General features: G+C 41.7%; 2 protein-coding genes across 3 annotated transcripts; both read right to left on the bottom strand.

Moving 5' to 3' along the window:
- Positions 1-7275: 7275 nt before the first annotated feature.
- LOC116762845 (cornifin-like) lies at positions 7276-7617 on the bottom strand. Of its 2 annotated transcripts, XM_032650322.1 has the most exons (2): positions 7414-7617; positions 7276-7356 (listed from the first exon to the last, which is right to left on the bottom strand). In XM_032650322.1, exons 1-2 carry the CDS (start codon positions 7615-7617, stop codon positions 7276-7278), a joined length of 285 nt encoding a protein of 94 aa, XP_032506213.1. The 2 variants fall into 2 exon arrangements, with proteins under 2 accessions (XP_032506213.1, XP_032506205.1); XM_032650314.1 differs by having other exon boundaries at positions 7276-7617.
- A 17686-nt stretch (positions 7618-25303) lies between these two features.
- LOC116752774 (small proline-rich protein 4-like) lies at positions 25304-25552 on the bottom strand. Its single transcript, XM_032629617.1, is given in 1 exon segment — positions 25304-25552. A coding segment is annotated over 1 exon segment (249 nt).
- Between the last annotated feature and the right edge of the window lie 1967 nt (positions 25553-27519).

Below are 27519 nucleotides of genomic sequence, written 5' to 3'. Positions count from 1 at the left end.
GGCATGGACATATATACACTACCAAGTGTAAAATATATAGCTAGTGAGAAGCAACCGCATAGCACAGGGAGATCAGCTCAGTGGTCTGTGACCACCTAGAGGGGTGGGATAGGGAGGGTGGGAGGGAGAGAGACACTAGAGCAAAGAGATATGGGAACATATGTATATATATAACTGATTTACTTTGTTATAAAGCAGAAACTAATACACAATTGTAAAGCAATTATACTCCAATATAGATGTTTAAAAAAAAAAAGAATCTTTTCTGACCATAATGCTATGAGATTAGAAATAAACTACAAGAAAAAAAGAATTGTAAAAAACACTAACATGTGGAGGATAAACCATATGTACTAAACATCCAATGGATCACTGACGAAATCAAGAAGAAATGAAAAAATACCTGGAGACAAAAGAAAATGAAAGCACAATGATCCAAACCTACGAGGTGCAGCAGAAGCAGTTCTAAGTACAAAGTTTTTAGTAATACAATCCTAACTCAGGAAACAAGAAAAATCTCAAAAATACAACCTAACCTTACACCTAAAGCAACTAGAGAAAGAAGAAGAAACAAAACCTAAAGTTCGTAGAAGGAAAGAGATCATAAATATCAGAGCAGAAATGAATGAAATAGAGACAAAGAAAACAATAGCAAAGATAAATGAAACTAAAAGCTTGTTCTTTGAAAAGATAAACAAAATTGTTAGACCTTTATCCAGATTCATCAAGAAAAAACGGGAGAGGACTCAAATTAATAAAATTAGAAGTGAAAAAGGAGAAGATACAAATGACACCACAGAAATACAAAGGATCAAAAGACACTATTACAAAAACTGTATGACAAAAAAATGAGCAACCTGGAAGAAATGGACAAATTCTTAGAAAGGTACAATCTTCCAAGATGGAACCAGGAAGAAATAGAAAATGTGAACAGAAAAATCATAAGTACTGTAATTGAATCTATGATTTAAAACATTTCCCAACAAACAAGAGTCCAGGACCTGATGGCTTCACAGGCAAATCCTATCAAACATTTAGAGAAGAGCTAACTCTCATCCTTCTGAAACTGTTCAAAAATATTGTAAAGGAAGGAAAACTCCCAAACTCATTCTGAGGCTATCATCACCCTGATACCAAAACCAGACAGAGGTACCACAAAAAAGAAAATTACAGGCCAATATCACTGATGAACATAGATGCAAAAATCCTCAACAAAGTACTAACAATCTGAATCCAACAATACATTAAAAGGATAATACTCCATGATCAAGTGGGATTTATCCCAGAGTCGCAAGGATTTTTTAACATCTGCAAATCAATCAGTATGATACACCACATCAACAAATTGAAGAATAAAAACCATAGGGTAATCTCAAAAGATGCAGAAAAAGCTTTTGAAAAAATTCAGCACCGAGTTATGATAAAAGCTCTCCAGAAAGTGGGCATAGAGAGAACATACTTGAACATAATAAAGGTCATACATGATAAAACTACAGCTAACATCATACTCAACGGTGAAAGGCTGAAAGTATTTCCTTTAAGATCAGGAGCAAGACAAGGATGTCCACTCTCGCCACTTTCATTCAACATAGTTTTGGAATTCCTAGCTTTGGCAATCAGAGAAGAAAAAGAAATAAAAGGAATCCAAATTGGAAAAGAAGAAGTTAAACTGTCACTGTTTGCAGATGACATGTTACTATACATAGTAGCGTACTGGCATAAAGACAGACTTACAGACCAATGGTATAGAATAGAGAGCCCAGAAATAAATTCACATGTATACCGTCAACCAATCTTTGACAAAGGTGGTAAGAATACATAATGCAGAAAGAATAGTCTCTTCAGCAAATGGTGTTTGGAAAACTGGCCATTCACATGCAAAAAAAAAAAGTTTTGGACCCTTACCTTCCACCATTTACAAGAATCAACTCAAAATCAATTAAAGGCTTAAATGTAAGACCTCAAACTATAAAACTCCTACAAAGAAAACATAGGGGAAAACATTTGTGACACTGGTATTGACAATGATTTCATGGATATGAAACCAAAAGCACAGGCAACAAAAGCAAAAGTAGTCACTTGAAACCATACCAAACTAAAAAGCTTCTGCACAGTAAAGGGAATGATCAAGAGAGTGAAAAAGCAACCTACAGAATAGAAACCATATGTCTGATAAGGGGTTAATTTCCAAAATATATAAGGAATTCCTACAATTCAACAGCAAAACAAAAAAAAAATAACCCGATTAAAAAATAAGCAAAGAACTTGAACAGACATTTCTGCAAAGAAGACATACAAATGGCCAGCTGGTATGTAAAAGATCCTCAACATCATTAATTAACAGGCAAATGCAAATCAAAAGGATTATCAGGGAAATGTCCTTGGTGATTGTCGACTTTGTAACATATTCTTTGTAACAAATTTGTGTTTTCTTTTGCCTAGTTTCACTCCTCCTTAATCCCTTCTTCCTCCTCCCTAGATTATATTCCTGAAGCAGAAATTAGTTGCACATAAGACTTTGTTGTAGACTCTGTTCTGGCGGGGTGATCCAGGCTGGGACATGTCATGAAACACATGCTCTATTTGGAATGAAGAAAGAGAAACACAACTGTCCAGTGATGGAAATCAGTGCCTGGGTCGGAGAAATCATGTGATGGTTCTGTGTAGGAAACTTGGAATTGATCTAAGGCCCCTTTTTGGAGGATCTGGAACTGTCTCTGGATCTAGGCCGTTCATTAGAGTAGCCACTAGTTATACATAGCTATTTAAATTTAAATGTAAGCATTTGGGACCCAGAATGTGGAAGAGCAGCATGGTGAGACAGAATCTTGCTCATGGCTGAGCAATTGGAAGTCTGGTGCAGACCCTACACTGGCATATTTATGCATGCTTCTCTACACACAGATTCTGTTCCTGATTTATTTTTGTGGGATTTTAAACCCTCGGGTCGGCCTGAGGCTGTCTCAGTGAACTAGGCATTGGCTCTGGCAATCCAGGAGCATGCTCTTGTGTTCTAAGATCACTATCTCTGTTACCATCAGCATCCTGCTACTGTTCCTAGTTAACTTGGCCACCACCACCTAGCAGGATTCCCCTCAAGAAATTACTGGCCCACAGTGATGGTAACACCACCTTCATGAGATGATATGTCTACAGGATTTCACATTTCAAAACTTAGTAGAACTTGAATAGCATGTGCTGACTTAGTGGATTATACCAATCACTTGAATGCTTCTCTTACTTCTTACTCTGTAGAGTTTATAAGTCAGATATGAATGAAATGACCTCATACATTATTTACTAGTACAGTTTGGTGCCACTGCCTTGATTCTTGCTAAAATGCCAGGAATTTTAATCTTTTTTCCCCATTGATATTGAACCATCTGTACAATAATAGTACAGTAAAAAGACAAACTATCTTATTATTTTGTTATCAGTCTTGACATTACAGACTCCCTAATAAGATCTCAGGGACCTGCAGGTCATACTTTGAGAATTGTTGGTCTAGTGTATTATCCATAATGTGCCTAGATTTGCAAAAATAAGGCAACTCCTACTTTTGGTTCAGCCACATTGGCCCCTGAGGCAAGGCAACCATACAAAGCCTTGAGATGCGGAGGACCTAAAATCTCACAAATTACTATCTCAATAAAAGTAGCCTCCCAGGGCTGTCATATGCTGGAGAAGGGTCATGTTGAAGGAGGGTTAAACAGCTCCTGTGGATTTGAGAAATAAGATCAAACTATTAAAAGAAAAAAGTTCAACTTACTACCCATTTGTGTGCCCTATTCTCACAGAAATTTGAAAATTGGTTATTTATGTGTAAGGTACTTTTTCTTAAATGCAGATATCTGACATTTAAATATCTTTAAAAAGGGAAGGCTGTCTCCAAAAAGTTTTAGGTCTCAGAACCACAGAGTACCAGAGGCGAGACTCCTTATTCTTTGTGTAAATTACTCACTCTGTCCAATCTTCTGACTTGCCTTCTCTGAAAAGGAGTACTCATTGCATTCTTCACCCATCACCCATTTGAAGATAACAATGCCAATTCCACTTAAGAAAATCCCTTAAATACATCTCCACCCTTCAGTATATACTTTTTTTTGAAATTCTATGTGATAAAATAGGAAATATACATAAATCACTTCTGCTGCCTTTCAAAGCATGATGATTATCTCAAGAAAAAGCCTTTGTGCCACTGAATTTTGATCTGAACTAGCTGTTCTCCATGAAGCATAAACTTAATTTTTACTTGAAAGAATGACTGATGAGCAAACTGCGGTTAGTCAGACTTGGGTATTAGGCAGACGTTTCTTCAACGATGAATTAATTGAGCCTGTCACTTAAATGAAAACAGCTCACAGTATTTGTGGCAGTCAGACCCTAAGGTGACTCCCCAACAGTTCCCTTCCTGGCATTTATGCTTTATGTAATCCCCTCCCCTTGAGTGGGGACCTGTGATCTGTTACCTGCTTCTGACCAATGGATTACAGAAAAGGAGATGGGATAAAACTCTTGTGATTTTGTTGTATATGTGACTCTGACTAGCAGACTGGAGCTAGACACTCCCTTTGCAGGCTTGATAAATCAAGAGCCCATGTGCCCATGTTGGAGAAATTCACTTGGCAAGGAATTTCAGACAGCCTGTAGGAACTGCAGGTGGATTCTAGGACCTGAGAGAGGATTCCATTGGACAACCAGCAAAAAGCTGGAGCCATGAGGAAATCAATCCTGCCAACAACCTTAATGAGCTTGGAAGTTGGCCACAGCCTGTCCAACAGCTTTATGGCAACCTATGAGACACTGAGCAGAGGACCCAGCTAACCATGCCTCAGACTCCTAACCCCTGGAAGCCATGAGATAACAAATATGCTTTATTTTAAGATGCTAAGTTTGTTGTCACTTGTTAAACAACAATAGAAAATTAAACAGCATTTATTGCCAATGATAAAGTATGAACTTTTAAGCAAAATTATAATTTTGGAAGACATACCGTCTTGGCCACTTGATTAAACTATGAGCTTCACAATTTTTTTTTTAACCACCTTTATTGGAATACAATTGCTTTACAGTGGTGTGTTAGTTTCTGCTGTATAACAAAGTGAATCAGCTATACGTACTTATACCCCCTTATCTCTTCCCTCTTGCATCTCTCTCCCTCCCACCCTCCCTATCCCACCCCTCTAGGTGGTCACAAAGCACAGAGCTGATCTCCCTGTGCTATGTGGCTGCTTCCCACTAGCTATCTATTTTACATTTGGTAGTATATATAAGTCCATTCCACTCTCTCACTTCATCCCAGCTTACCTTTCCCCCTCCCCATGTCCTCAAGTCCATTCTCTAGTAGGTCTGTGTCTTTATTCCCGTCCTGCCCCTAGGTTCTTCATAACTTTTCCCTTTATTTTTTTAAATTGAAGTATAATTGACATACAATATATTAGTTTCAGGTGTACAACATATGATTCAACTTTAATATATACGTTACAAGTTGATCATCACTGTCTAGTAACCATCTTCAATAACCATGAAGTTATTGCAATATTATTGACAATATTTGCTCAGCTGTTCATTACATCCCTGTGACATTTATTTTATAACTGGAAGTTTGTACCTCTTAATTCCCTTCACATATTTTGCCTATCCCCTCAAACCCTTCCCTTTGGTGACACCCAGTTTGCTCTCTGTATCTATGAATATTTCTGTTTTCTTGTTTTTTTTTTTTCAGGTATCACATATAAGTGAAATAATACAGTATTTGTCTTTCTCTGTGTGACTTATGTCAAGATAATGCCCTCTATGTCCATCCATGTTGCCGCAAATGGCAAGATTTCGTTCTTTATTATGGCGGAGTAATATTCCATTGTATATGTATACACCACATCTTCTCTATCCATTCATCTATCTATGGACACTTAGGTTGTATTTCATCAATATATCTTAATGATATGCTCTCCCTCAACTTTATGCTGACTTTTTGTCTTATATGGATTAACATCTTTCCCTTCTGAAACCTGCCTAAAATTTTTTTTCTCTTTTTTATTTGCTGGATTTACTTTCATGTTCTACTGTGAGAGGTACCGTGTGTGTGTGTGTGTGTGTGTGTGTGTGTGTGTGTGTAGAAAGAAAGGGAGAGAGAGAGGGAGAGAGAGAGAAGGTGCAGGTGTGCCTCTGTGTCAGCATGTATTTGTGAGTGTATTTTCATATGGGAGAGGGGGTGAAGATCACCCTCTCAGGCTCCTCCTAGGGCACACACTGTGGATGCTACTCTCCTTCCTGCTACATCATTGGGGTCTTCATATTGGGGATTCAGTGAAAGAAAAAAAATAAAGACTAAGTTGATTGAATCAGAGTGTGTGTGTGTGTGTGTGTGTGTGTGTGTGTGTGTGTGTGTTTTGTAATTTTGGGGATCTGTGTGTGTGTGTCTCTCTGTGTGTGAGTGTATGGGTAGGTATGTGTTTGTGGATGTAGATGTGTGTGTCTCTGTCTGTGAGTGTGAGTGTTTAAGAGCTTGGCTCCATGTGCTGGGACATCAGGAAGGGAGGATGAGTGAAGAATAGATAATCATGTTGAAACAGGAATAATAATAATAAAGAAATAAGAACAGAATAAAGGCGATTTGGGTGCATGGACTCAGAGTCAGAGATGGCATGAAACAGCCACCATCTACACTCAGATATGAAGAATATACTCAAGGGCAAGAAGAGAGCCCTGCTCTAGCTCAGGCTGCTCAAAGTAACAAGCTCTGATGGCCTTGCCTGCTTTCCCAGTGCCAACTCAGCAATGCCTGTGAATACAACCATCACACACACACACACACACACACACACACACACGTTTCTAGTGCTGAGATCAGGAACTTTCTGATTGCAGCCCTCACAACCAGCCCTCATTGTGTGCCGTTCCTGCTTCAGGTGAAAGAAACTTGAAGAAAGCTGAGTAGGCCAATGACGCACATAGCCAGCTATGGAGTTAAAAGTGATTTAATGGGGGCAGAGCAGGAAAGATTCACTTGATTCCCCTGACCCCAATATCCCTCTTCAGATGAGCCCTGAGCAGCCAGAAGACTAGCTCAACCAATGAGCATTTCAGCCTTATTCAAAGGCTCAGGAGCCCTCCAGACTGAGTGTGAGGAAAACTTTTTTAGAGGGTGCAAAGAGGGAGGGGTTATGACTCAGGGTGACAGCATGTTAATTGTAAATGGGATGCAGAAGTAGAATGGGAGAGGAGATTCAGCATCTGGTAGTTGGCTCCTCAAGGGCTTGGCTGTGGACCACATTACTTCTGCTTGGTCTTCTGCTGAGCTGGCCCCGGGATAACTGGTGAAGGACATGGCTCTGGAACTTTGGGGTGGCCGGGCTCTGGAGCTTTGGGGTGGCAGGGCTCTGGAACTTTGGTGTGGCAGGGCTCTGGAACTTTGGGGTGACAGGGCTCTGGAAACTTGGGTTGGCATGGCTCAGGAATCTTGGGGTGACAGGGCTCTGGCATTTTGGTGTGGCATGGCTCCTTGTTTTTGGGGACACATGGTTCCTGGGGTGGAGGCTGGCAGGGCTGTTTCACCTCCTGCTGCTGAGGCTCGTGGGGTGGGATGCAGGGCTTCTTCTGCTGGTAGGAACTCATGCTTCAAAGTAGGCTAGACCTAGAGACAGAAAAGCTGACTCAATGATTTGATTAAACAGAGAAGAAACCAAGTTAAATACCAAAAAGATTTGATTTTAGTTCCCTTTAGATGAGAGAGCCTCTCCTCCCCCCTAGCTATACATGAGAGTTAAAATATGCTTTGAAATTTCGGGGTCGTTTCAAGAGGAGCTTAAGACAATTCGTTCTGCTCCGTTTCAGTGGGATTCATTGGCTCATTCCTTGGCTCTGTTTCTTCCCAGACATGTCATATCCCTCACTGACACATACCCAAGACCACATATTAAGTCTTTTGAAAAGTGATAATGTAGAAACAACCACAACATACACACCCCTAGTACCACATAGAACACCTTGCGACTTATAGAATGACTCTATGTGAATCTGAGCTCCTACGACTTCACTCTGGCCTTTGCGTTCACCGTCCTCTCTGAAATGCTTCCCTTCCTATCTCTGTCTAAATACTCCTGCATCATAGCTCACTCATGTGCCATCACTGGGAGCTTTTCTTGAGCAGAGCTCCCACAAACTGCCACCACCCTTCCCTTCACCCCCCACACCTGTCTTATCTACTTTGCATTTCATCTATGTGTGTGTACATGCATTATCTTCCCTGCTAGGTTGTAAGTTTGTTGATAAGTTCTGTGACCATCTGATTCCTCCACAGTGCTTAATATCATACCTTAAATATAATAAATGTTGAGTGGAGGTCCATCTTATGAATTAAAATTTTTATAATAAGTTATCATAAACAGAGAGAATAATGGTGTTGCTGAGTGTTTCCTGAGTCTGAGTTCCAGTTGTAACACTGTTACTGATTTACTATGGGAACTTGCACAGATCTGTCCCCTTCCCTGACCCCTAGTTCCACAGCTGTCCGCTGAGGTGGCTGGCTTCACCAGCTCTAAGGTCCCTTCAAGCCCAAACTGTATTTCATTTAAAATAAAGATGCCCCAATATTCTCTGTCTCCAATTAATACCCTGCTTCAGGATATTATTAATTATTAATGACTCTTAATTCATCTTTGCCTTTGTCCATTTTCCAACAGTGAAAAAATAAAAATTTCAAATGAATTCCAATCAGAGACTCACCTGGTACACAGAGAAGAACTGGTTGTCTGGTTGCTACTGTCTGATGTGAAGTCAACAGCCCGCAGGCTTTTTATGCAATGAATGAGTTCTGCCTCAAGGAAATACCATCACCCAGGGCCCCTCTGTTTTCATTCCTTACCTGTCAAACATGATTCACCCTATTCCTCTCAATTACCAGCTGGCTCAGATTTTGTGATGAAAACCACCCACTTGGCTGTCTGACAATGATGTCGCCAGGGCCTGATTCCCACTGCCACCCTCCCCCTTAGACCCAAATATAGGGCTTGTGTTGGAGAGGTGAGCCATAGGGTTCCTGGAGGGTTTAATGAGTTAATTCTGGAGGGAGAGCTGAGTGCTTTGTGGTATTACCACCTTCCTGCTCTTTTTTTCATTGAGATGGTTGTTCCTCAAGTTCTGTGGAATGAATACATTTGAGCACATGAATAAGTGGGAAGGGAAGGGGAGCAGAGGAACTGAGGTGGGCACGAGTTGTCTGCCTTATAAAGGCAGGCGCTAGAGATCATGGAACTGACTGGTTATAGACTCCTTGTCTGGAATATCCTAGGCCCTTATATCAATTCCTGCCATCTTTCTCCTAATTCCACTGAACTACACACATTTGGAATTACTTAATTATCACTCCCCCACCAATCCCACCCCTCTCTGACTGGTTGCTAATCTGGGTAAACCTGCTTTGCTTTCACCAACCACACCCTCACCCCTCTCCTTCTTCAGAGATTTTCAAGAGCTAATTCCTCTTCTGGGATAAACTTTCCCGCCACTCCACCCAGCCTTCTGGTCATGGCCCTTCCCTCTTTCCTAACACAATCCTCGCTCCTCACCCCCACCTGAAAACCTGCAAGGCTTTTCTAACCACCTTCACCCGAAGCCCATCCATGGAGCCCTCAGGGATGAATCCTCCCCCACCTCTTGCCCACTTCCAATTCCAGACCCAACACCTGAGGATCTTGCTGGCTGCAATGTTTTTCTCCTCTCTCTCGCTCTGTATATTTTGAGAGCTTTCTGAGCATCAGAGCTGTGTCTGCTCAGTGGTGTTCCCATAGTAATATTTGTATCCTCATTCATTCAACAAATATTAATCAAATCCTTAATATACACCAGTCATATCTCATTCTAGGAGCTATCCCAGTACGAAGACCCCTTCCCCTCAGCAGAGAAGGAACTCCCTAGGGCAAGGTACGCAGCCTAGTTCACTGTCACTAGTTTGATGGATCTCAGAGAACCTTACTCAGTTCACACTCCTCAAGTGATAACTGAGTTTGAGGACACGAGAGGTGAAATAACTCACCCAAAATCAAACAATAGACCCCATGAGAAAAGGACTTCTACACAGAAATCCTATGTTCACCTTTGTCCTAACCCACCGTTGCTCCTAATGCCTAGAGAGGAAATTAAGTCCAGGCAGGAAAATGATTAAAGGTAGAAAGGGACAGCTCAGCCTTCCTGGCTTGGAGCTCGACCCACTCACAGGCCTGGGAAAGCATTGTGTAAGTGACAATGTGAGGTCAGAAAGAGCCCTGCCTTTTGGGTGAGCCCTTAATATTTTGAATCCCCTTAAGTAAGAATAAAGCTGCTTAATGTTTGAAGTGGCTCTGGGGATAAACAGAAGGTATTTCCAACACTGCTGAAAATAGGAGGGGGCATGAGTTAGCATACATGGAAGTAAAGGACTCATTTAGTTTATCATCACTCAGTGGACAAGAGTCTGAGAGAGGAAGGGAAAGGCTGAAATGCTAAAATGCTTGTTTCGAACCAGATTGCTTTCACCCTGGAGAGGGTCCAGGGTGGTGTACTGACAGAGCCTTGGTACCCTGAGCAGTAATAGCATTCAGGATGGCAGAAAGTGAGTAGCCTCTGAGCACCTGCCCAGGTACACCTTCCCTCCATGATGGTTGGATCCTGAAGAGTCTCATTGCCATGAACTTTTCTGGGGACATAAGAATAGGGATCCCCTGAGTCCTTACACTGACATTTTCCTCTGATCAACAACATGAAACTGAAGTCACTGCTTCAGAGTTGTCCTCAAAGCACAATATGTTACTAGGTGTGGCTTTGGAAAATCCTAATCACCCTTAAAACCAAGGTGTGTGGATAGTTCCTCCTTCCCCTGCTCCCAGACACATACCTAAATATTTATAGAGCACCTGCTGGTTCCACAGATGGTCACCTCTTATGACCTTGATTCCTGGATAAACCTCCCACTGTGTCTCTATAGCCATTGGTCCACATCCATCCTTACATGGTGCCTGGTATATAGTAGCTGCTCAGTGCTTGGCGATTGTAGAATGACTGAATGACTAAATGAATGAATGACTGAATGAATGAATGAATGGGTGAATGAACGACATTATTTGATCTGAGAAGTCTCTCTCTTTTGGGAGGACTTAAGAGGAAGTGTAAGGGCTCAGCAAAGGACAGATAGCTTCTGTTGCCTTCACTCAATGTTCATTGTCAGTCAATTTAATGACTCCCCTCCCTCTGGACTACTAGCACCATGACCACAGCTGAGCTTCAAGCCTCTTGCCTCAACTTAGCTCCCCTCTGGGCTTGAACCAGGTCCCTCTCTTCACCCAAACTCCCTCTCAAAAGCCCCTGATAGAGGCAGCTCCGGGCAGAACCTTCTGCTGCATCTGGTAGGATTCTCAGGCTCAAGGAACCTGCTTCCTCTTCTATGTCCTGTGGTATCACCCAGCTTGTCTCAGGCTCTGTAGGATCTGAACTTAGCTCTGAAGCTGGAGTACTGTGTGCCCTCTCTGGGCCTTGGCCCTGGGTGTAAAGGAATTTTCCTGTCATGCACTACCTTGCCCTGGCCAGACTCTCCTGTCTGCCTCGACTTGTGCTTCTTGTACCGCACCCCACACTGTTCTGGATCCCGACTCTGGAATTTTCCCTTGACCCCTGACATCATTCTCCCTGTTTGTTCATCTGAATCTCACCCAATGTGTGGTGTTAAGTATGCTCTCCCTTTCAGAGAAACTCTGTTTCTTCACCATCAAGGTTGGGTTAGCTGGTGAATCTGGCACCACAAACTCCTCACATAAAGAAAGGGGAAACTGGGTGACTTCTGATGGTAAGTACATCTCCCAGAACTTCTCAACCTTTCACAGAATCCCCTTTTGTTAAAACACAGGAGGCTGCTGCTCTTCCCCAGTCAAAACCTGGCTCCCCTCTGGGCCAGCAGGGGGAATCTTCCCTCCACTACCTCTGAGTGTGCCTGAGGTTCATCATTCATGTACAGAGCAAGGAAGAGGGACCCTTGAGTCTATGAACACAGTGGTCATGCCCTTCCTTTTCTGACTTAGGACACTCCCTCCTCCTTTACTTCTCCAAGGCCCAGAGCATGCAGAGACTGCCACGCTGAATTCGAAAACCAGTCATTTTACCATAGGAACCCATATTTAATATATGGTAACACCTGGAAACAAGTGAGAACTTTACTGTCACCCTCCCCCTGGACCACTGTGAGGAGCTCAGGAGACCAGAATGTTGGCTACACATTTCAGGCTAGGATGGGTAAAGGAAAACAAAGTCTCTATAACACACATTGTCCCCCATCTGAAAAAGAGGAGGAGAAAAAGAAGAAACACCAGATCCCAGGTGTATAGAAGCCTCCAGAACACTTTGGCACAGCAGGCAGGGGAAGCGATGTTTGCCAACATGGATGCTGAGGTGGAGAGAGCACTGAAGTCTTAGCTCTGGAGAGCCCCTACCCAACCCTGTCCTTGGGGGCAAGAGACAAAAGGGGTAGAGAAGAAACTCAGTCCAGGCTTCACAGCTGCTTTTTGTTTTTAATTGGAGTGAAATTGATTTAAAATGTTCTGTTAGAAGAGCTTCAAGTTGGCGGAAGAGTAAGACGCGAAGATCACCTTCCTCCCCACAGATACATCAGAAATACATCTAAACATGGAACTGCTCCTATAGAACACCCATGAACGCAGGCAGAAGACCTCAGACCTCCCAAAAAGCAAGAAAATCCCCACGAACATGGGTAGGGCAAAAGAAAAAACAGACAAAAGAATAGGGACGGGACCTGCACCGGTGGGAGGGAGCTGTGAAGGATGAAAGGTTTCCACACACTAGGAAGCCCCTTTGCAGGCAGAGACTGTGGGTGGCAGATGGGGGAAGCTTCGGAGCCACAGAGGAGAGTTCAGGAACAGGGGTGCAGAGGGCAAGATTCCCACACAGAGGATTGGTGCTGACCAGCACTCACCAGCCTGAGAGGCTTGTCTGCTCACCCACCGGGGCGGGCAGGGGCTGGGAGCTGAGGCTCGGGCTTTGGTCGGATCCCAGGGAGAGGACTGGGGTTGGCGGCGTGAACACAGCCTGAAGGAGGCTAGTGCGCCGGGAGGGAGTCTGAGAAAAGGTCTGGAACTGCCGAAGAGGCAAAAGACGTTTCTTGCCTCTTTGTTTCCTGGTGCGCGAGGAGAAGGGATTAAGAGCACTGCTTAAAGGAGTTTCAGAGACGGGCGCGAGCCGCGGCTAACAAGCCGGACCCCAGAGACGGCATGAGACGCTAAGGCTGCTGCTGCCACCACCAAGAAGCCTGTGAGCGAGCACAGGTCACTATCCACACTTCTCCTCCTGGAAGCCTGTGCAGCCCACCACTGCCAGGGTCCTGTGATCCAGGCACAACTTCCCTGGGAGAACGCACGGCACGCCTCAGGCTGCTACAACGTCACGCCAGCCTCTGCCGCCACAGTCTCACCCTGCATTTGTACCCCTCCGCCCCCCGCAGCCTGAGTGAGCCAGAGCCCCCGAATCAGCTGTTCCTTGAACCCCGTCCTGTCTGAGCGAAGAACAGACGCCCTCAGGCGACCTACATGCAGAGGCGGGTCCTAATCCAAAGCTGAACCCCGGGAGCTGTGCAAACAGGGAAGAAGAAGGGAAATCTCTCCCAGCAGCCTCAGAAGCAGCGGATTAAAGCTCCAAAATCAACTTGATGTACCCTGCATCTGTGGAATACATGAATAGACAATGAATCATCCCAGACTGAGGAGGTGGACTTTGGGAACGAAGATATATATATAGTTTTCCCTTTTTCTCTTTTTGTGAGTGAGTATGTGTATGCTTCTGTGTGTGATTTTGTCAGTGTAGCTTTGCTTTTACCATTTGTCCTAGGGTTCTATCTGTCCATTTTTTACTTTGTAAAATTTTTTTCTTAATGATTGTTTTTTATTTTAATAACTTTTATTTTATTTTATCTTCTTTCTTTCTTTCTATTTTTTATCCCTTTTACACTGAGCAGTGTGGATGAAAGGCTCTTGGTGCTGCAGCCAGGTGTAAGGGCTGTGCCTCTGAGGTGGGAGAACGAACTTCAGGGCACTGGTCCACAAGAAACCCCCCCAGCTCCACATAATATCAAATGGTGAAAATCCTTCAGAGATCTCCATCTCACGCCAAGACCCAACTTCACTCAACGACCAGCAAGGTACAGTGCTGGACACCCTATGCCAAACAACTGACAAGAAAAAAAAACAACCCCATCCATTAGCAGAGAGGCTGCCTAAAATAATAATAAGGACACAGACACCTCAAAACACACCACCAGATGTGGAACTGTCGACCAGAAAGACAAGATCCAGCCTCATCCACCAGAACACAGGCACTAGTCCCCTCCACCAGGAAGCCTACACAACCCACTGAATCAACCTTAACCACTGGGGACAAACACCAAAAACAATGGGAACTATGAACCTGGAGCCTGAGAAAAGGAGACCCCCAAACACAGTAAGTTAAACAAAATGAGAAGACAGAAAAACACACAGCACATGAAGGAGCAAGGTAAAAACCCACCAGACGTAACACATGAAGAGGAAATAGGCAGTCTACCTGAAAAATAATTCAGAATAATGATAGTAAACATGATCCAAAATATTGGAAATAGAAAGGAAAAAATAAAAGAAAGGTTAAACAAGGACCTAGAAGAACTAAAGAGCAAATAAACAGAGATGAACAACACAATAAATGAAATTAAAAATTCTCTAGAAGGGATCAAGAGCATAATAACTGAGGCAGAAGAACGGAAAAGTGACCTGGAAGATAACATAGTGGAAATAACTACTGCAGAGCAGAATAAAGAAAAAAGAATGAAAAGGACTGAGGACAGTCTAAGATACCTCTGGGACAACATTAAATGCACCAACATTCGAATGATAGGGGTCCAAGAAGAAGAAGAGATAAAGAGAAGGACTGAGAAAATATTGGAAGAGATTATAGTTGAAAACTTCCTTAAGATGGGAAAGGAAATTGTTAATCAAATCCAGGAATCACAGAAAGTCCATACAGGATAAATACAAGGAGAAACACACCAAAACACATATTAATCAAACTATCAAAAATTAAATACAAAGAAAAAATATTAAAAGCAGCAAGAGAAAAAAAACAAAGAACACAAAAGGGAATCCATGTAAGGTTAACAGCTGAACTTTCAGTAGAAACTCTTCAAACCAGAATGGAGTGGAAGGACATGTTTAAAGTGATGAAGAAGAGGAACCTATAACCAAGATTACTCTACCCAGCAAGGATCTCATTCAGGTTTGATGGAAAAATTAAAAGCTTTACAAACAAACAAGAGCTAAGAGAATTCAACACCACCAAACCAGGTTCCCAACAATTGCTAAAGGAATTTTTCCAGGCAGGAAACACAAGAGAAGGAAAAGACCTACAATAGCAAACCCAAAACAATTAAGAAAATGGTAATAGGAGCATACATATTGATTATTACCTTAAATGTAAAAGCATTAAATGCTCCAACCAAAGGACATAGACTGGCTGAATGGATACAAAGACAAGACCTGTATATATGCTATCTACAGGAGACCACTTCAGACCTAGGGACACATACAGCCTGAAAGTGAGGGGATGGAAAAAGATATTCCATGCAAATGGAAATCAAAAGAAAGCTGGAGTAGCTATACTCATATCAGACACAATAGACTTTAAAACAAAGACTATTAGAAGAGACAAAGAAGGACACTACATAATGATCAAGGGATCGATCCAAGAAGAAGATATAACAATTGTAAATATTTATGCACCCAACATAGGAGCACCTCAGTACATAAGGCAAATACTAACAGCCAAAAAAGGGGAAATTGAAAGTAACACAATCACAGTAGGGGACTTTGACACCCCACTTTCACCAATGGACAGATCATCCAAAATGAAAATAAACAAGGAAACACAAGCTTTAAATGACACATTAAACTAGATGGACTTAATTGATATTTATAGGACATTCCATCTAAAAACAACAGAATAGACATTCTTCTCAAGTGCTAATGGAAATTTCTCCAGGATAGATCATATCTTGGGTCACAAACAAAGCCTTGGTAAATTTAAGAAAACTGAAATCATATCAAGTATCTTTTCCAACCATAACGCTATGAAACTAGATATCAATTACAGGAAAAATATTTGTGAAAAATACAAGGACATGGAGGCTAAGCAGTACACTACTTAATAACCAGGAGATCACTGAAGCAATCAAAAAGGAAATTAAAAAATACCTAGAAACAAATGACAATGAACACACAATGACTCAAAATGTATGGGATGGAGCAAAAGCAGTTCTAAGAAGGAAGTTTATAGCAATAAAATCCTACCTTAAGAAAAAAGAAATATCTCAAAGAAACAACCTAACCTTACACCAAAAGCAAGTAGAGAAAGAAGAACAAAAGAACCCCAACTTTCACAGAAGGAAAGAAATCATAAAAATCAGATCAGAAATAAATGAAAAAGAAATGAAGGAAACGATAGCAAAGATCAATAAACCTAAAAGCTGGTTCTTAGAGAAGATAAACAAAATTGCTAAACCATTAGCCAGACTCATCAAGAAAAAAAGGGAGAAGACTCAAATCAATAGAATTAGAAATGAAAAAGGAGAAGTAACAACTAACACTGCAGAAATACAAAGGATCATGAGTGATTATTACAAGCACCTATATGCTAATAAATTGGAGAACCTGGAAGAAATGGACAAATTCTTAGAAATGCACACCTTTTGAGATTGAACCAGGAAGAAATAGAAAATATGAACAGACCAATCACAACCACTGACATTGAAACTGTGATTTAAAATATTCCAAAAAACAAAAGCCCAGTACCAGATGGCTTTACAGGCAAATCCTATCAAACATTTAGAGAAGAGATAACACCTATCCTTCTCAAACTCCTCCAAAATATAGCAGAGGGAGGAACGCTCCCAAACTCTTTCTACGAGGCCACCATCACTCTGATACCAAAACCAGACAAAGATGTCACAAAGAAAGAAAACTACAGGCCAATACCACTGATGAACATAGATGCAAAATCCTCAACAAAATACGAGCAAGCAGAATCAACAGCACATTAAAAGGATCATACACCATGATCAAGTGGGGTTTATCCCACGAATGCAAGGATTCTTCAATATACGCAAATCAATCAATGTGATACACCATATAGACAAATTGAAGGAGAAAAACCATATGATCATCTGAATCGAGGCAGAGAAAGCTTTTGACAAAATTCAACACCCATTTATGATAAAAACCGTGCAAAAAGTAGGCATAGAGGGAACTTTCCTCAATATATTCATGGCCATATATGACAGACCCACAGCCAACATTGTCCTCAATGGTGAGAAACTGAAAACTTTCCCACAAAGATTAGGAACAAGAAAAGGTTGCCCGCTCTCACCACTATTATTCAGCTTAGTTTTGGAAGTTTTAGTCACAGCAATCAGAGAAGAAAAAGAAATAAAAGGAATCCAAATCAAGAAAGAAGAGGTAAAGCTGTCACTGTTTGCAGATGACATGATATTATACAGAGTATGCTAAAGATGCTGTCAGATAACTACTAGATCTAATCAATGAATTTGGTAAAGTAGCAAGATACAAAGTTAATGCAGAGAAATGTCTTGCATTCCCCTACACTAAAGATGAAAATCTGAAAGTGAAATCAAGAAAACACTCCCATTTTCCATTGCAACAAAAAGAATAAAATATCTAGGAATAAACCTACCTAAGGAGACAAAAGACCTATATGCAGAAAATTATAAGATACTGATGAAAGAAATTAGAGATGATACAAATAGATGGAGAGGTATACCATGTTCTTGGATTGGAAGAATCTACATTGTGAAAATGACTCTACAACCCAAAGCAATCTACAGATTCAATGCAATCCCTATCAAACTACCACTGGCATTTTTCACAAAACTAGAACAAAAAATTTCACAATTTGAATGGAAACACAAAAGACCCCGAATAGCTAAAGCAATCTTGAGAACGAAAAATGGACCTGAGGAATCAGGCTCCCTGACTTCAGACTATACTACAAACCTACAGTAATCAAGACAGTATGGTACTGGCACAAAAGCAGAAATATAGATCAATGGAACAGGATAGAAAGCCCAGAGATAAACCCACGCACATATGGTCACCTTATCTTTGATAAAGTAGGCAAGAGTATACAGTGGAGAACAGACAGACTCTTCAATAAGTGGTGCTGTGAAACTGGACAGATACATGTAAATGTATGAAATTAGAACACTCCTTACCACCATACTCAAAAATAAACTCAAAGTGGATCAAAGACCTAAGGCCAGACACCATCAAACTCTTAGAGGAAAACATAGGCAGAACACTCTATGACATAAATCACAGCAAGATCCTTTTTGACCCACCCTCTAGAGAAATGGAAAAAAAACAAAAGTAAACAAATGGGACCTAATTAAACTTAAAAGCTTTTGCAGAGCAAAGGAAACCATAAACAAGACCAAAAGACAACCCTCATAATGGGAGAAAATATTTGCAAATGAAGCAACTGACAAAGGATTAATTTCCAAAATTTACAAGCAGCTCGTGCAGCTCAATATCAAAAAATCAAACAACCCAATCCAAAAATGGGCAGAAGACCTAAATAGAGATTTGTCCAAAGAAGATATACAGATTGCCAACAAACATATGAAAGAATGCTCATCATCATTAATCATTAGAGAAATGCTAATCAAAACTAGAATGAGATGTCATCTCACACCAGTCAGAATAGCCATCATCAAAAAATCTACAAACCATAAATGCTAGATAAGGTGTGAAGAAAAGTGAACCCTCTCGCACTGTTGGTGGGAATGTAAATTGATATAGCCACTGTGAAGAACAGTATGAAGGTTCCTTAAAAAACTATAAATAGAACTACCATGCGACCCAGCAATCCCACTACTGGGCATATACCCTGAGAAAACCATAATTCATAAAGAGTCATGTACTATAATATTCATTGCAGCTCTATTTACAATAGCCAGGACATGGAAGCAACCTAAGTGTCCATCAACAGATGAATGGATAAAGAAGATATGGCACACATATACAACGGAATATTACTCAGCCATAAAAACAAACGAAATTGAGTTATTTGTTGTGAGGTGGATAGACCTAGAGTCTGTCATACAGAGTGAAGTAAGTCAGAAAGAGAAAAACAAATACCATATGCTAACACATATATATGGAATCTAAGAAGAGAAAAAAATAGGTCATGAAGAACCTAGGGGCAAGATGGGAATAAAGACACACACTTACTAGAGAATGGATTTGAAGATATGGGGAAGGGCAAGGGTAAGCTGTGATAAAGTGAGAGAATGGTATGGACATATATACACTACCAAACGTAAAACAGATAGCTAGTGGCAAGCAGCCTCATAGCACAGGGAGATCAACTCGGTGCTTGTGACCACCTAGAGGGGTTTGATAGGGATGGTGGGAGGGAGGGAGACACAAGAGGGAAGAGATATGGGAACATATGTATATGTATAACTGATTTACTTTGCTATAAAGCAGAAACTAACACACCATTGTAAAGCAAGTATACTCCAATAAAGATTTTAAAAAATAAAATAAAAAATTAAATGTTGTGTTAGTTTCAGGTGTTAGAGCTTAATGAATCAGTTATATATATACATATATCCACTCACTTTTAGATTCTATTCCTATATACATCATTACAGAGTATTGAGTGAGTTCCCAGTATATCCTTATTAGTTATCTATTTTATATATAGTAGTGTGCATATGTCAATCCTAATCTCCCAATTTATCCCTTCCCCACTTTCTCCCTGGTAGCTATAAGTTTGTTTTCTCTATTTGTTACTCTATTTCTGTTTTGTAAATAAGTTTATTTGTACCATTTTTTTAGAGTTCACATATAAGTGATAACATATGATATTTGTCTTTCTCTCTGACTAACTTCACTCAGTTTGAGAAGCTCTAGGTCCATCCATGTTGCTGCAAATGGCATTATTTCATTTTTCAATGGCTGAGTAATATTCCATTGTATATATGCACCACATCTTTTTATCCACTCCTCTGTCTATGGACATTAGGTTGCTTCCATGTCTTGGCTATTGTAAATAATATTTCACAGCTCCTTTAGCAGCAGAATCATACAGAAACTTATCTGCCTAGGTATAGAGTCCCTCACCCTCCCTCTTTTCTCTTCCCAGTCCCTGAAAGGATGGATAAAAATTTAAATCTGGCTTCTCTTGCTTGCGGCAGGTAGGAAAAAAAGGACCTAGGCTTAGTGTCTGGCCCAATTATTTCAAAGCCTTGTTATGCCCTTGTTAGTTGGATGACCTTGAGCAAGTTACCTTGAGAACTTTTAATTGTGCTTCACAAGATTGTTGTAATGATTAAATGAAATGATGCTTCAAATGCTATTAGGGTGGGCTTCCCTGGTGGCGCAGTGGTTAAGAATCTGCCTGTCAATGCAAGGCATATGGTTCTAGCCCTGGTCTGGGAAAATCCCACATGCTGTGGAACAACTAAGCCGTTGTGCCACAACTACTGAGCCTGCACTCTAGAGCCCGTGAACCACAACTACTGAAGCCCACACGCCTAGAACCCATGCTCCACAACAAGAGAAGCCACTGCAATGAGAAGCCTGCACACTGCAACAAAGAGCATCCCCCGCTCTCTGCAACTAGAGAAAGTCCATGCGCAGCAACGAAGACCCATCACAGCCAAAATAAAGAAAATAAATAAATTAATTAATTTAAAACATACTATTAGGGTGAATGGGTTTAAAATGTTGTACATAATCATTCTTGCTAGTTTGTCTCATTCTTTCCTTTCACTTCAAACCTGATGAATCTTCTTCCTATTGTCTGTGTGTTTTCCCTTTTTCTTCTCTAAGTGTGTGTGTGTGTGTGTGTGTGTGTGTGTGCGTGCGTTCTGAAGGGCAGAGTGCCCTTCTTGAGTGGGGCCATATGCTTGGGCTTTGTGATTCCTTTATCTCCCCTCATTTTTTCCAGTACACTTTCAGATGTACATGTTAGATTATATATATCTCGAGTTATTGGACAGTGGCAACGACCGCACAGTCCATGATTTATATGAGTTAGAGTGTGTATTGGGGCGTGTTAAAGTTGCTGGTGATCATGCAATGACCTTGGCATGCCCTAGGAAAGGAAACTGAGGCATAAAGGTGTTAAGTAACTCTCCCAAGAGGTCATAAAGGTAAGATGTGCCAGGATACAGTCCCTTAACAACTTTGCCATATTGCTTCTCAATACTAACAGGATGTTCTATGTGCTGGAGAGCTACTCTTAGAAGAAGGAGAAGGAAGACAAGGGGTCCTGGCTGCGTCCTGACATTCTCACCCAGCTGAACTGAGCAATTGCCTATCTGTTTTCTTTTTGAGATAGAGTTCCTCTGGGTATGGATGATCAAAGATGCATATAGATATATTGTTTTGTATTGAGGGTATTGACTTTTGAAATGGAATCTAGGATGGTTCAGACTTACATCCTAGATAAATGCTCCCCCACTGATCACTCATTGCCCCTTGGGTTGTTGCAGGGGCAGAGTGATAACCACGTGACTAAACATCTTTGGACAGAGAATCAAAAACCCCGTTGGAGGTGATTGTTGTTTGTAGCTGTTTGTTCCCTCTTGTTTGTTCAGCTGTGCCTGCCTCGTCACTGATCCACCTCATAAAGCAAGCACCTCTAGAGTGCAGAGTGGTCTCTATAGGTCACAAGTTTGGCAACATAAAGTCCTGTGTTCAAATTCTAGCTCTGCTTCTTACTAGATGTGTGTGTGTGAGATTGGGAAAGTTTCTTAATAATAATAGCTCCTATTTGATTAGCGCCTAGAAAGTGTTAGACTATGTTCTAGGGACCTGACACTAATCCCCACAGTGTCACTGCGAGGAGCTGGTCATGAAACTCATTCTACAGATGTGAAAGCTGAAGCACAGAGTATGTCATCTGCCCAAGTTTACTTGGCAAATAGGTGTCAGAGCCAAGATGCAAGTCCAGCACTGTGACTCTGAGGTCTTAATGAATCTGTTTACCTTACCTATAAGTTAGGAATGACAAGACTTGCTTCCAAAGCATTTTTAAATGAGATTATGTATGTAAAGTAGCTACTGTAGTGAGCAGAGCATAGTAGATGGATTCTGGATATCAAGGGCATTGCTTCTCTTGAGGGTCTGAAGTACATCTGTTATTAGAAGCTCATCTCCAGTGACTCAGAACATTCCAGAATTTTCTTGGTTTGTGAAGTAGTCAGCCATTTATTTAACACATATTTGCTGAATGACAACCACATGTCAAGCATGAAGTCCCAGCTGATACAAAGTCTGATAGAGAAATGGGCAGCATTCTGTGAGCTTCTGGGACTCAATACCCAGTGAGGAGTGTTCCCCCAACTGACCTAAACATAAGAATCACTTGGGATGCTTGCTAAAAATACAGCAATAACCTCTTCATCCTAATGTAATAGAAGTAGCTAGGGGAGCCTGGGGATCTGTATTTCCAAAGTGTCATCAGGAATTTTTTTGATCAGATAAGTTGGGAAACACTAGACTCTAAACCCAATGTCTTTTCTACCTTGATTGCAATCGACATTATCTGTATCTTTAAAAAAAAATCCCAATCTGGACTCCACTTGAGATTTATTTAAACAGTTGATTTTTTTAAATCCTCAGAGACAAGCAGGTCTGAAAATCACTGCTCCAACAGAATATCTCAACTCTTAGAACTTGAATACCGACAAGGAGCCCCAGTCCCATAACTCCTCCATGTGGAAGGAGGTACAGGTGGGCGCTAATTTACCTGGGCACGTGTCGATGTTGATGCAACTAGATGTCCATAGATGTGAGTGTTTGGCCTGAGGATATTGGGAGCCTTGGTAAGCAATTAAGAACTGTCCGAGGAAGGCTAAGTACTTCCACATACCCTGAGCCCACACCTTCCCTCAGGGAATCATCAAAGGACAGGCTCAGGCTGGCTTGGCTGTGCTGCTCCTGGAACCAGTGGCCTGGAGCCAGGGGATGGTCCTGTGTCACCTGCCTGGACACCGTCATACTCATGGCACGGAGATGTTTTGATGATATAGGGGAAGCAAAACTTTACCTCTCCCCATTTTAAGTTTTTAGCTAGGACTCTTTAAAAAAAAAGATTAACAAGAGAAAATCAGTTTATTAATGCATGCAGCACACGTCACTCTAAAACAAAGAGTAACTAAAAGCCATGGTCCAAGACTGTGGCTTATATAACATCTTCAACAAAAAATGATACATTTGTAGAGAAATGACAGGACCAAAGAAAGCAATTTTAGGCTTCCAAGGGCAGTAAACTGTGGGAAGGTAAATAAATGGGTGGGAAGTATTGGAGGAAGGTTGGTTTGCAGATTCCTCTGGTGCGATCTCTGTTCTCATGAGATTCTGTCTCTAGTAAAAGAATTTATATCCTGCTTTTAGGACAAAAGGGGGGAATTTTTCTGTGTTTGCTGTTTCTTAATTGCCTTCAGCTAAAAATAATTTTTATGTCAAAGAGTCATATTTAAGGTTACATATTCTGATTTCCTTCAGTGGATTAGAGGTCCATGCTTCCCACCTCCAAGAAGCTTCTGGGAGGGCCAAATTATAACCTTTGGAGTCCCAAAGTACTAAAAACTATAGCTTTCTGCCTTCCTCCCTCACCTGCCCATTCAAAATGAATCTTTATTTTTCAAAATCACCTAAAATGCACAGTTGTATCTTCTTTTCAGATTTTCTGGTTATACAGGCTGAAGTTGTTCATGAAGTCTGACCCTTCGTTTATTCATTCTCTCATTTTCTGGGCTTTGCCTGGAACACATGGATCTTACATATTAGGAGATCAGTAGATCTCATGGGAGAAGAGAAGGTGGGGTAGGGAACAAGACTCACAAAAAAATTGCAAAAGCCTGCCTCCCCCAATTCATGGATCCATCTAATTTTAGGTCAGGAAAAAGGCATACAGCCCAACTTTTCATTTTACAGACAAAGGACTGAGGTGAAGGGACTTGCTCGAGATGATAGATCTATTTAGCGGCAGAGCTGAAACTAGAGCCCACATCTCTTCTTTCCTGGTTCAGAGTGCTCGCCAGGCTGGGAAAGAGACAATTTACAATTAGCATGGATTCCTGAGCCAGTAAAGAGACTTCCATATGGACACTCTCTAAGCAGAGGAGTGTCCTTAGGCTAATGTTTTGGAGCAACATTCCCCAGATGTAAACAATGATAATAAGACCAATAAGACCAGTCATTTATTGAGCATATACTATATCTAGCCAATTTATAGGCAGAATGGAAAACTATTCTCATGCTAGAACCTGCTAAATATTAGATGGGTGAGTGAATGAATTAATGTGAGTTAATTAATAAATGAATGGACAATAAATAAAGAAATGCATGAAAAATTCATTTGCACATGTTCATAGAAGGGCTTTGTCGTACTCATGTCATTTATATATGTTTTGTCTGCTTTTTCAGAATGACAACTTCCAACAGGCAAAAACCACATCATCAAGTAGACTGGGGGTTTCTAATTGTAGGAGCAAAATTTTCCACCATTTGTCTTTCCTTAAATACAATTAGCTGGCAAGAGTCTCCCAAACTCTTGCCAACTAGTCCCTGGGCTTTCTCTCCCCATCCTTTACCCGAGATGTGTCAGGATCTGACATCCTTCATTATTTACTAGAGAGCAACTATGCCCCTGAGGATGCACTGATGAGCATGTGTGTAGTCACATACTCACTTCCCCCAAATATCCCCTCTGAACCAATGAATGCATTGCAGACTGGGGCCAGGGCACAGACAATGACATGAAGCACAGATTTATTAGAGGAAGAAATAGGAGGGAAGCTCAGGATGGGGAGGTGGGGTAGGGAATGAAGCAGAACTTGTGCTTTAGCCTCTGGTGTCCCCATGAGTCAAGATGGAAGACCAGAAGAAGCCCAGATTATTTTCTTGCTTTGGGACATGGATGGGGCCATAGCTGTGGCCAAACTGGAGGCTGGAGAGGCTGAGGTCTCACTCATGTTCACCTAGGATAGCAAAAGAGTGGGGTAGAGAAGAAGACTGGGAGCAAGAGGGTGTGTGGGATAAGTGGCTCAGTGGGAAGAAATCCTGACAATGCTTCATTGGACCCTGGGTAAGAGGATGTGGGAGAGGAGAGCAAATCCTGGAGCTGGGGGTGGAGGGAGGAGAAGCAGGAGGAAAATAAAGCTGCATCTGGTAGCCTGGATGGCAGGCAGGTGTATCTTGGTCCATCCTTACTTCTGTTTACTCTTGGCAGCTTGCTGGGCTGAGGAACACTTCTGCTGGGCTGGTATGGGTGTGCCCTTGGGTGGGCATTGTTTCTTGGCCTGAGGAGCATACGGATCCCTGGTTTTGGGTACACATGTCTCCTGACATTTGACAGGAGGTGGCTGACAGAGCTGCTTCACCTGCTGCTGCTGGGCCATCTGAGGTGGGCACTGCTGCTGTTGCTGCTGCTGCTGCTACTGCTGCCTGGAAGACATTGCTTCAGGAACAGGTGAGCCTGGAAGAAACCCAGGCAAGGCCACAATGAGACCAGATCCCTGCATCTTTTCTCCCTTCTGACTAAAGAGTGTTTTCTCCACCAGCCGAGGGTGTGATAAGTGATTAATAGCTTTCAAGTTGACTAATGGATTGACTCACACACACCCATTGCAATCTTCCTCTCTTTCTTCCTTTGTTTTTGCTGTCCTGATTTCCTATCTTCCTTCATCTTCCTGTAGACTCCTGACCCAATTGAATACATAATTTATTTCTTAGATTTAACAGGAAATAAGTTGGGGTGCTAAGCTGAGGATTAAAAGGTGGCCCAGATATTTTACTAGATCAAGACATGAGATCTTCGTCGATGGGTTGGCAATGCCAACTGTCTACCTTGGGAAGTTCAGACAATGATTGTGGGTAAGGATGGAAACGCATGAGGAAGAGGGCAGGAGCAGATTCTGTCTTAGAGGGAAGAATCATAGTGTGTAAGTGATGGGGCTGGAGTAAACCTGTTCTGGAAACTCAGAGGCCTGAATTCTAATCCTGGCTCTAACCCTCACTTACTTTCGGATGCAAAGGCAAGTCATTTAATGTATTTGAGGGATAGTTGTTCTAGCCCTCCATGGAAAATGGGGGAATTGAAGACCAAAGAGATCACTGGAGGTAAGGGATTATAGGAGGATGTTTCACCAAGAGGAAAGAGCATTGGCCAAAAAGGCATAGGTGTGGGTTCTAGATCCAACACTGCCACTCACTGGCCAGGCTCATCTCTGGGAAATCTGCCTCTTCTGGACCTCCATGCCTTTGTTTGGAGGATACTGATCTGGAAGGTCTCTGAGGTCTTCCCAGCTCTGACATGCATCCCTGGTTTTCTTTGTAGGCGCGTTCCTGATCTTCTAAGCTCATGCCTATAAATGGGAAGTATAGTTCCCAGGTGGCAATCATGATAGAGAGGCATAGGAGCTGCATAGCATAAAATACAATATTCAATATACCAGTTTCTGTAAATCTAAAAGCAAAGTTTGAGAGAGCTTGCTAGTAGGGTTGAAAAGACAGAAAGGTCATGAGAAAGTTTTGGAGGAGGCTACAAAATGCTACAGCTCTGAATATCTCCCCTCAATGAGAAAAATCCTCTTGCCAGGGAATCAAACCCAGAATCAGGAAATTAGTCAGATCTAGCATTGGTAAGAAACAGAGATTGAATTTCCTAAGTAACAATTAGTGTGACATTTCCTTAATTGTCATGAGGCTCACGTTACTTCTCTGGTTACCCAAGAATAGGAAAGGAGTTTGGCCCAGTGGCTCAAGACAGTTCAAGTAGGAGGAAAGGACCCAGCAGATCCCAGGAGGACGAATCCATTACCACTTACCAGAGGTGCAAGCTGGACCCTAGGAGAGGCAGCTGAACACAGGCCCACATCAGCTACTCCTGGGAACCTTTTAAGGGGCCCCAACCTGCCCCAGGCACCCGACGTGGCCCTCACTATCACCTTCCAGGGAATTCCTCACCCACTTCTCCTACCTGTACTCCCTCCATGACTTGCTTTCCTGGCCTGTTTTGATGAAAACCACCCACCAGTTATTCCAGCAATCCTGGTCCCTGACTACCTGAGCTGACTTCATCCACCTAGGTGTCTGCTCAAACTCAAGGACTCAAAGGCTTTTTAAAATAGAACATATCTGAAGCTTTGTTTGTAGACTGAGAGTTTTAAGAAACATGGAGGAAGGAAGAGGAAAATGGGGAAGGAATATGGGTTGGGAGCACTTCCAACAAAAATAGGATATTAATGGTGGTGAAAGAGGGTGGGATAGAATTTGGTCTCTGTGGTAGAGTTTCCAGATAAAATATAGGGCAACTAGCTAAATTTGAATTTCAGATAAACAGAATTTTCAGTATAAGTATGTCCCAAATACTGCAGGAGACATACTAAAAAATTTCTTGTTGTTTATCTGAAATTCAAATGTA

This window comes from Phocoena sinus, chromosome 1 (assembly GCF_008692025.1).
Source record: "Phocoena sinus isolate mPhoSin1 chromosome 1, mPhoSin1.pri, whole genome shotgun sequence".
Taxonomy (NCBI): domain Eukaryota; kingdom Metazoa; phylum Chordata; class Mammalia; order Artiodactyla; family Phocoenidae; genus Phocoena; species Phocoena sinus.
The sequence above is the reverse complement of the archived record's forward strand: the minus strand, read 5'-3'. Positions and strand labels throughout refer to the sequence as shown.

Bases quoted from the DNA above. Each gene is read 5' to 3' on its own strand.
- LOC116762845 (XM_032650314.1), bottom strand. From the start codon at position 7,617: ATGAGTTCCTACCAGCAGAAGAAGCCCTGCATCCCACCCCACGAGCCT.